The sequence below is a fragment of the Melopsittacus undulatus genome, chromosome Z, assembly GCF_012275295.1.
Source record: "Melopsittacus undulatus isolate bMelUnd1 chromosome Z, bMelUnd1.mat.Z, whole genome shotgun sequence".
In the NCBI taxonomy this organism is placed as follows: Eukaryota; Metazoa; Chordata; class Aves; order Psittaciformes; family Psittaculidae; genus Melopsittacus; species Melopsittacus undulatus.
This window is the reverse complement of record NC_047557.1, coordinates 13,108,033-13,118,278: the sequence shown is the minus strand read 5'-3', so window position 1 is coordinate 13,118,278 and position 10,246 is coordinate 13,108,033. Positions and strand designations below refer to the sequence as shown.

The 10,246-nt window shown below is 41.9% G+C and overlaps 1 protein-coding gene across 1 annotated transcript in view; it reads left to right on the top strand.

The window, feature by feature from the left end:
- The first annotated feature begins 448 nt into the window (after nucleotides 1–448).
- RANBP3L (RAN binding protein 3 like) overlaps nucleotides 449–10,246 on the top strand; it is a 32,469-nt gene continuing 22,671 nt past the window's right edge. The window contains exons 1-3 of the mRNA XM_034072876.1: nucleotides 449–701; nucleotides 9,184–9,242; nucleotides 9,507–9,543. Of these exons, the coding sequence (XP_033928767.1) occupies nucleotides 473–701; nucleotides 9,184–9,242; nucleotides 9,507–9,543 (325 nt within the window). The 5' untranslated portion in view covers nucleotides 449–472. The remainder of the gene's footprint in view (nucleotides 702–9,183; nucleotides 9,243–9,506; nucleotides 9,544–10,246) is intronic.

Genomic DNA, 10,246 nt, shown 5'->3' with positions numbered 1-10,246 from the left:
AGCGAAACGTACACTTCCCTTACAGGGAAAGCACCGGTTCTTCATGGAGAAACCCCAGTCAGGGAGCAGGGCAGTGGGGTTAAGGGGCTGTCCCTCCATGACCGCCTCGCAGAGGACACGGCCCCGGTGTTGTCCCTCAGTCCTCACCCCGCGGGAGCGGCCACCCCCCGCGCTCCCTAAGGCGGTAACACCGCGCCCGCCCCCTGATGTCAGTCCGCGGGCTCCGCACGTCCCCTCCCCGCGGCCGCCCCGTCAAGGGCTCACCCAGCGCTGTCAGCGCGGCTCCGGCTGCACGGCGCGGCCTCAGTCACCCTCCGGCGGCGGCTGCGAGGGGCCGCTCGACGTAGGGCCCGGGTCTGAGCGCGGCGGCCGAGGGAGCAGCGAGTAAGACTGATCCGGTTCTAGCCCAGCTACGGGTTTTATATCTTACATATCTATATAGATAAAGGTGCGTGTAAGGAGCGATCCCACAATGAGAAATCAGCCAATTCCCGCCTGCGAAGGGAATGTTGTCCACACAGATGCCGGCTGTGACTTCTCAGTCGGATCCAGGCACGGTACGAAGGCAGACCCTGACTTCTCCAAAAGAAGAGCCCTGCCCAGTAACCCCCGGGCTCTGCACCAAGCTGCTCGCCTGCAAGGACAGCCCGGCGCCAGGCTCTGTCCCGGTGAGTTAGAGCCCAAGCAGGAGCGCTGTACAGGTAGGTTTTGTGGGCGAGTGCCTTCCACATGTGTCCTGCGTCTTTGCAGGGAGGTTTCTGGGGAATGGGATAAACACAAAGAATGTGCCCGGTTGGTAACAGCATTGTGGGTGATGCAAAAAGAGAGCTTGGCTGGCTGCTGTTTCTCTATTGCAAGTTTTTAGTGGTAATCTATCAGGAATATCCAGTTTGTATTTTAGTTGAGGAAAAGACACTACCAGATAGTGTATGTTTGGGGTTTTACTTGTAGAGCACCCCAAAGTGGTCTGTGTTTCAAAGCGTTGACTCCTCTGCCCTTCAAACTTATGCAGCTTTCCAAAACGCTGACAAGGGGTGGAAACAGCACTTACTTTCCTGGCCGTGCCAGGGATCAGTGCTCACTTTCCTGGCCATCCTTGCTCTGTGCACCTGAGCATTGAAAGCAGTCTAGCTCCTCAGAGAGGTGCCTGATGAAAGAGGTGGACAGCAAGATCCTTTATTGTCTTGGCGTAGTGAGGAGGAACAGGAATTAAGAGGACTTGCATGAATTTTTAATAGCAACATTTTTAAAGAGGATGTAAAGAAGAAATAAGTGCTAATTTTAAAGATGTTTTGCAGGTGATGCCATTTTTTGCCACACAGGTTGATGAATGAACCCAAAACAGGAAGAAGATGTATGTGCTTTCAATGTCTAAACCTGATGCTGTGGCTGATACAGCTTAATTAGCTTGGGCTAATTTATCAGCCTTTCAGTTTGTGCTTAGTGTTGAGCACACATAATCCCATTTATTTACATGCCTGAAATTTAAGGATGTGGGAGTGTTGTTGGATCACAGTTCAATTTCCGCACAAAAATCCTGAGTGTTACTTCTATGCTACTTTGCAGGGATTTATTAAATTCAGTGTTGGTACAGTGCCCTGAGAAGGGAAAAGCTGTATATGCCCATGAGTTGTACTGCCCTTGCATTGGGTGTTGGGTATTACAAGCTTTTACAATAGATTAAAAATGCTGAGCACTGCAGTGTTGGAAGTTTCAGTGTTTATAAAGCAATTTTTGGTTACATACTTGGGCACAGTCCCACTGGTCTAGTGACACAGTTACTTCTGGCATTGCTTCAGTGCTAAAATTACATTGTAATGATGAGACTCCCAAAAATATTTCCTTCACTCTCATGTTTGAAATGAAGCCAATTGGGTTTCATTTCTGTTAGAAATGCTGTGATACGTTTTTTTTGTTGTTGTTTCAGTGCTTGTGTATGTGTTGCCCATATAAAGACAAGGGCTGTGCTCTGCAGAGATGAATGGGTGTGACATATGCTGTATTTATAAATGCTTTTGCAGGCTGTCAGCTGAGTTTCCATATCTGAAAAAAAAAGTGTATTGATTTGTAAATCTTACATGGCATGCTCTAACCCCACAGTGGGAGCTGTGTAGATGGAATTGCTTGGGTAAAAGAATCCTTCCCACACTAGTAAGAAAACTGTATTCGGAATCTGTGGCATTGAGAAGTGTAATTGATGCTTTAAAAAGTTAGGACTTGATTCTGCACAACTGTGCCTGGATGAAGAATCCTTGCAGTCATAACTGGTGTCACTGATGACAGTGAAATTATTTATGTGGGTTATGAACTATATATAAAACAAAGAATGTGCAAGATAGGAGTCTTAACCCAGGATCTCACACTTTGGGTGCCTAAAGTACTGTCCTGGGACATCCCCATTTTGCTTGTGTCATCTTACTTAAGTTTTGGCAGAGGAAAGCCTGGCTTATGTCATCATGTCACTGGGGACCTGAGATGTTGGCTGGCAGCCTCATTGCTCTCTTGCTTGACTGTGAACTGAATCTATTTCATGTTGCAAAGTTCAGTGAGTATTTATAAAACAGAAACCATAGTTCTACTTCAGGTTTAGCAAATCCTGTTCTAAGCCAGGAGGGTTTTACTGTTTTTTCACTTCCTTATAGATGAAAATGGTCCATCTCTGGAAATACTGACAGCTGTATTTTTGTATCAAAAGCCAGAAATAATATTTAAACATGAGGCCAAGCTTGGATAGCAAAGTATTTTTGTTAATTTACTGCATTTTTTCACTATTTCTATTTCTCTTCTTCCTGTTACTGCAGTTTTATTATCTGAAATGTAAGTAGTTTTCTGTGGTTTTGCAGCATAACAAAAATTAGTTTTATTCCTACATAATTTAACTCTGATGCTCTTTGAAGTACCATGTTAATGAACGGATCTTCAGCTAGCATATTCAGAATGATTCCTTTTTATTTTAATGGAACTATATGAACTTCTGGATCCATGTCTTCCACTTACATGGTAGTTCATAGTGCTTTCTTTTTCTTCATGTAAGCTGCCACAAAATGCCAGGCACAATATTTTGTCTTAATGTGTTTTTTTTGTATAATAGCTGTAAACAACATATATTCATAAATGGCAAAGCTCTCCCTTTTATTCTCAGTGTTTCAGTAATGCAAAACTAGCTGTGGGGATGTAGCAGCTAAAGTCACAGTAAATCTACTTAACATCTTCCCCAGTTACATGTTCCCATTAAGCTAATTTGCATGTGAAATAAACAAAATGCCAATATTTGTTATGTGCAAGAGTTTGTTGTTATTGCTTAACTTTATTTGGTTTGAGTTCTATGACTTAGGAAACAGCACTCTTAAGTTGTAATATCAAAATTCAGAAGTGTTTCTGCTTTTATTTTTGCAAATTTTAGCAGTAATATATAAAGCAAGTGAAATTCATGCTATAGCACATCAAAGGGACCCAGAATAGGGGTTGTGGTTAGTTCCTCACACATTGTCTCTGCTGCTCCTTCTTCTCCAGGGAAGGACACCTCACACTCTTCCCTGGCTGCAGTGTGTGGTCCCTCCCTCAGGAGACAGTATATTCCATGGACTTCTCCAGTGTGAGTCCTTCCCACAAACTGCTCCAGTGTGGGTCCCTTCCATGGGGTGCATCCTTCAGGAACAGGCTGCTCCACTGTGGGCCCCCCGTGAGGTCACAGGTCCTACACCCAACCTGCTTCAGTGTGATCTCCTCTCTCCATGGGGCCACAGGTCCTGCCAGCAGCCTGCTCCAGTGCAGGCTGCCCAGAGGGTCACAGCCTCCTTCGGGCATCCCCCTGCTCCACCATGGTGCTCTGTGGGCTGCAGGTGGAGAATGCTTCACCATGGACCTCTATGGGGTGCAGGGGCACAGCCTGTCTCACCATGGTCTACACTATGGGCTCTGGAGCCTGGAGCGCCTCTTGCCCTCCTTCTGCTCTGACCTTGGTGACTGCAGAGCTGTTTCTATCACATATTCCCACTCCTCCCTCCAGCTGCAATTGCTGGTCTTAGTTTTTTTCAGTGTCATCCCCCTCGCCTTTATAAACATATTCTCCCAGAGGTGCCACCACTGTCACTCATGGGCTCGGTCTTGGTCAGTGGGATGTCCATCTTGGAGCTTCTGGCACCTTCTCCCAGAAGCCACACCTCTAGCCCCACATTACCAGAACCTTGCCATGGAAAGCCAATACAACTGTGGAAAGTAAAAATTGTCATTTCTGTGTTAGAATTAAAAGTTTTCTGATGAGGTGCAAATGGGATTGCTACAAAACCCCCAAAAGTACAAGTTGACAATTTAAGGAATTTTGAGAAAAACGTATATTTTACAACAGGTTTTGGTATCAGGGTTACATCTTTGTTTGCATTTATGTACTACTGGGTGGGGTTTTTTTCCAGGTTTTGTGTGAAGCGTTCAGTTTCATAGGTAAGCCAATTTGAAATAACTGATTGCAGGGTTGGTAGTTACTTGTAAAGAGCTATGCGAACAATACATAAAGTGGTTGGAATAGTAGAAGCTCAGGCAAGAGCTGGCATTAGGCCATCAAAGAAATTCTCAGTATGCGATTGTTGAAAGAAACAACCCAGACATGAGAGTGCCACCACCTCACTGTTCAACGGCACTCAGTTGAAAAATAGAATAAAACACACCTATTGCCAACTCTGTGGTGAAATACTTGAAAACAGAGTTTTCCATACGGCTTTCAGTTAAGCCCAATTTTAAAATCTAATACAAAGCCGAACATGTTTAACTTTGTATTTTATAAGGTATTAGGTTAATTTACTGGAAAAGTATTTACAGCTTTCCTCAACGCTGACTGGCTAGTCCCTGAGGAAGGTATTGTCTAGTCACTGAGCAGGAATTGGGAAGATCTGGGTGATGCTGCATCCTTCTGACACCACAGAGAGCCTAATTCCATAAATATCCACTCAGTTTTGTGTTTTGCCAAAGGGAATCACTAACCAATGAAACCGATCTGAAGAGGACACAAATTTGAATATCTGTTTCTGTAAGTCCTTTCTAGGACAGAACCCATTGCTAAGACTGGAGGAGAAAAATATGATTCGTGTAAAAGAACTGTAATTGCTGTCAAATTCTGGTACCTGCATTTTAGCACTTTAATGCATATATAAAGTCAGTTTGATTTTTAGATTTGATGCACATTCAGAATTTTCACTGGAGCCAGTCACCCTGAGTGATACAAAACCTTCTACTGTTATTTTTTTATAGATGTAGATTCCTAACTTTAGGTACAAAAATGTGAAAGTATTTGGCATGAATAGGAATTAAAATGTTTCCAGACTTCTGGCAAGTTTGGTAATAGTGAAGATGCAATGGAATTTATTTTCTTTTGAATCTGAAAATGCAAAAATTAACTGTGTAAAATTCAGAATTAAAAAAGCTTGCTGAGATCACAGATTCCTATATTAACCTCTTACAGATTTGAGGGGTTTTTGCTTCACTTCGTGAGGAATAGAGACACAGCACTGTCAGCCACATTTGGCATAGGACTTCAGGCGTAAGACTGCCTGAAATCTGGAGAGAGATTTGGGCTCATACTCTCTCTACTGTGTCCTTGGCCCTCAGAGGTTAAAGATCATTTATGTTTCCTCTGGGCAAGATGGAGCAATAATAATAATAATATGAACCCTAAAATTTTCAAAACCACCAGTGTCCTGCTTATTTTTTAATGTTTGTGAAGCTTGTACAACTTTAAAAAAAGCAATAGCCATGAAGAGTGGAATATCACAGCAAAGGCTGAAGGACCCATGCACCTCATGGACAGTCCTAGCTTTTGGGACACAAACAGAGGTGGTAAAAACCATTTTACATTCTCTTTGGCGTCTGATCCAGACTAGTGCTTCCTATGCTTTGGCAGCAGCCAGCAATTACTTTTCCCAAAACTCATCTCTTATTTTCTGTCAAAAAGAGCTTTGTAAATGCAGTTTCCATCTGGCATACAAATAACTGTAACTTGCCAGTAGCCTGCATATACAACACTAGGCAGAGCAGTGGGGCAGAGATGCCTGCTCCAGGTGAGCAGAGCAGGCAGCAGGCCTGAGACCCAGGTGCCTTCCATGTTATGGTTGGGTGCACTTCTGCACAGGATAGGGGACTGTGCAGATAAGGTCTCAAACAAGGGAACTGAACTTTCTCATGTATTCTGGGCAAGGGCTTATTTTGAGCTCCAAATGCAGCAGACTTTAGGCCAAGACTTTTCTAACTCAGCAGCTTCAGGGGAACTGTAGTGTGGAAAAAGCCCAGTCTGTGGTGATTATTCATGGTCAGGCAGGCAGGTTCTGAGCCTGAAGTCTTGGCTGAGGCTGGTGGATTATTCCAGTCCCTGCAACCCGACGCAGCCCATTTGGCAGGTTTTTCTGGTAACTTTTCCAGCAGCTTCTTTCATCCACAAGCACCAAGCTGCTGAGGGCTGGAGCAGCCCAGTCCTAACCAGGAACTAGCCTGCCTGTGTCTGTCTGTGTCCTGTTGGCAGTGAGCAAGAGGGGTGGCTTCAGAACCCAGCCTTGGCTGCTGCTGCCCCTTTCCTGGGACAGTCAGGCTCTACCGGGGTGCCCCCTGCTCTTCTCTGTGCACAGCCATCCACTCTGGAAGCCACAGCCTTAGTGCAGAAACCAAAGGAGAGAAATCAAAGTTGCTCATCAGTGTTAAAATCAGCACATAAACATGCTTGTGGTAACTCCTTGATGGCCTTGTTGCACTCACAAGTATTCTGAATTGCTTTTTCTGCAGGGATCAGCTGCAGATATTTGGTTGAATAGCTGAGAAGTTTAAAATGTAATTGGAAATTGGTGCACAGGAAACTTAATGTATTAGTTAATACAAATATATTTGTAAAACTCTGTTATGAATGGGCTGATTGAGGAGTGAAAGTCTTGCTAATGAGATGCATGGAATACTTTTCAGGAGTTACAAAAAGGGTTTCTTGATTTGGGTAGAAGCAGAAGAGTACCATAAAAATGATAAATAACCATGGTACCATCTTGTCATAATCTAGAGACAACTTTGGCTCAAAAGCAGTTGATGTGATATATCTTTCATATTTACTGCAATATCAAAATATTTATATTTATCTTTTTAAGGTACCTTTATGCCCTAGCTTTACGTCTTTCTGTTGGTAATCAGCCAGCTATGCATTTTTTTTCAGAAACTTTTGGGGTTTAAACTATTACTGGAATTTTGTTGTTTAAATTGTAGCAAACTTTCCTAATTCCTTCAAATTCCCTACAGCCTTTCAGCTCCAGCAAAAGTTAACCATGTGATAGAAAGTCAGTTCCTTATTCACAGCAATTCAGTCATTTCTAATTCCTGCTTTGGAGTAGTAAATGTACCTTTAAAAATGTTTCTAGCTTCTGAGTTTGGAGAGGTACTGAGGAGACCACGAAGCTTTCTGTAGTCGTGCTTTAGTTCTTGTATTTTTCCTTCATTCAATGAGAATACAAGGCGGTGTTGGTTTTCTTTTTTTCTTTTTTTCTTGAGGAGACAGGAAAAAGAAACCCATTATATTGAATAAATCACACTGCAGTGAAACGCTATTGTTTATGTGTGCCACTTCCCCCTAGTGAATAGAAGTGGAATTGCTCCATCTCATGCCATGCCATGGACCCCAGCTTCAACCGGATTGTGGAAAATTCCTTCAACTTTCAGTGGCAGAGAAGTATCTTTCTTTGCAGTTAAACAATGTGAACTTTTTTCTTTTTTTTTCTTCTATTGAGGACAAACCAGACCTTCATTGCAAAGCATGCCAGGTTTGCTAAATTCAGTCCTTTGCCATGCATAATACCCAAGTAAATGCACAATTACTTCAACAACAGCAAAACTGTATTAGTTATTACTGCTGTGTCTGTATATCACTGTGATTAAGCAATGCTTCCTGCCCCTGTTTACATAAGTGCAGCATTTATTTAACAATATTTGTCTTTTTCTTGATTGTTTCATATATGTTTATTTAGTAATTTTAACTCCTCTATGATAGGTTTATGTTTATTTTGTCAAGCCTTTACGTAATTGATACCAGTGCTAAAGTGGTTTGGTCATAAATAGCTGTGCAAATCAAGATAAAAATGTTGATCCATATATTTTCACTTGGATGGTTTGTTACCTGAGCTGGTAACAGGAAGCCGGTGTTATAAAAATGGTGTGCACATGATAAATGTTCTGTCAAGTGTCAATTAACAAGATATCAAATGTGGGATTTCTCTGGCCAAAAGCCAATCATATAGCACAGTCACCCTAGTCTGCCTTTATCGCCCATGGAGATCAAGCTAGCATGAGGTGAATCCTGTATGTAGTAGTCTAAAAATATCTATTTATATCTGCTTCTTTGCTTTTTAATTGTCATTTATTGGTGCAATGAATGTGTCATTAATTGCTGGTATTGATGAAAACAACTTTTTTTACACTGGCAGCCAAAGTCATCCATTATAGTTTTACAGGCTTGTGAAGGTCTCATTCTTAGAAAAGTAAGTTTTCCAAAGAAGCAGTGTAAGATGTAGAAGTAGTGAACCCTAAATCAGCATAAAATCTGATTTCAGGAAACTGTGTGCTGAAATATGTTTCTTAAAAAGCCCCCACAAACAAAACATGGATCCAAAGTTGGTTTTAGGCATAGCTAAGAAATGCAAAAGTGTCCCTGAAGATAGGATTTGTTCTGTAGAACTCGATATGCTAATATATTGTACTTACACATTTTAACTGACAAGAGGCATTCACCTACCTGAAGTCTTAAGAATGGGAAGTATGAACGCATCTGAGAGGCTGAGTGTAACACATTTCCTTGCTTTCCTTTTGGGATAATTTTGCATTTCATGTCCTTGCACTTTTCTGAGAACTAAAGCTGCAGGTCACCCCTATTCGTAGAGGATAGCAGACATTGTTTGTAAAGGTTAAAAGTACTTTTTTTTCTTTTTAAAAGTAGTGTAAAAAACAAGAGGCCAGATCCTGTGGCATTTAGTTAGACAAAAATCACATTGGGATTTGAAGACTGCAGCTTTTCTTGTATTTATGTACTGTGCTGTACATCATTGCAAGTTTATATTTTCATCCTTTGTAACAAAAGGATAAGTCTTGTTTGGCTTTGCTCAGCACTTAGAGAACTGTGATTGAGAAATGCTATTACAGAATTGCTAACAAGAATGATCTCTTTTCCAGAGAGACTGGTACTTGTCCAGCCGACATTTGTTTTTGAAAGGAAGGACCGTCCTTTGAAGGTAAAAAACTTTTTTTTTTCATAATTGATAAAAAATGCTGAGAAATGAGTATTCTATAGACAATGATCCTAGGAGTAACAAAAGATTTTAGCCTTGGTTAAGACTTGTAACAAATGGTTTCAGAATGGAGTAAGGAAGAGTCAAAATTAGAAACAAGACTGCTTTTAATACATATACGCTGGATTGATATACTTTGTGTCCTGGTCTAGAAAATAGCTGTTCTGTTCTCCTTGACCTTTCCACACTTATTTTTGTTTTTTCCAGCGGCCTGCAGAAGACCCAGTTTGCAAAGCTGAAAACGGTAATAACCACCTTATTGAAACAGTATAGTACACTGGGTTATTCATAGGTCTGACTCTTGCTGATGAAGTAAGTGTTTAGACCCTTACTTTGTATGAGCAAGGACAAATCCCTGTTAGCAGATGTATGTGGGTTCTAGAGCCATCTACTACATCCCAATATACATGGTTAGATATAAGGAAGAAGTTTTTTACTGTGAGGGTAGTGAGGCACTGGAATGGGTTGTCCAGGGAGGTTGTGAATGCTTCATCCCTGACAATGTTCCAGGCCAGGCTGGACAGAGTCTTGAGTGACATGGTTTATCATGTGGTGTCTGTGCCCATGGCGGGGAGGGTGGAATTAGATGATCTTTCCAACCCTAACTGTTCTGTGATTCTATGGTTCTGTATTCCTGTCTTACCTCGAGAATTCTTCCATTTTAACCCTTATAGTTACAAGAAAGCCAGATTCCAGAAGCCCTGAAAAGTGGCCAGATATATTAATCAGCTGTATGAGCTCCTAGCTGCCCTTTTCTATTTGTTTAAGCTACATTATAATGTAACTTCTCATTCTTATGTCTTCATAGCCTATGGGCTATGAACTGATTCTCAGTGCTTGATTTAGGTTCCCTGAACTTAAGAGAAAAGAATAGTCCCTGGGGCTTTGTGCCTGGTGTTGACAGATTCCAGGCCCTCTTGCTCTCAGCCTTACAGCTGTTCCTATAA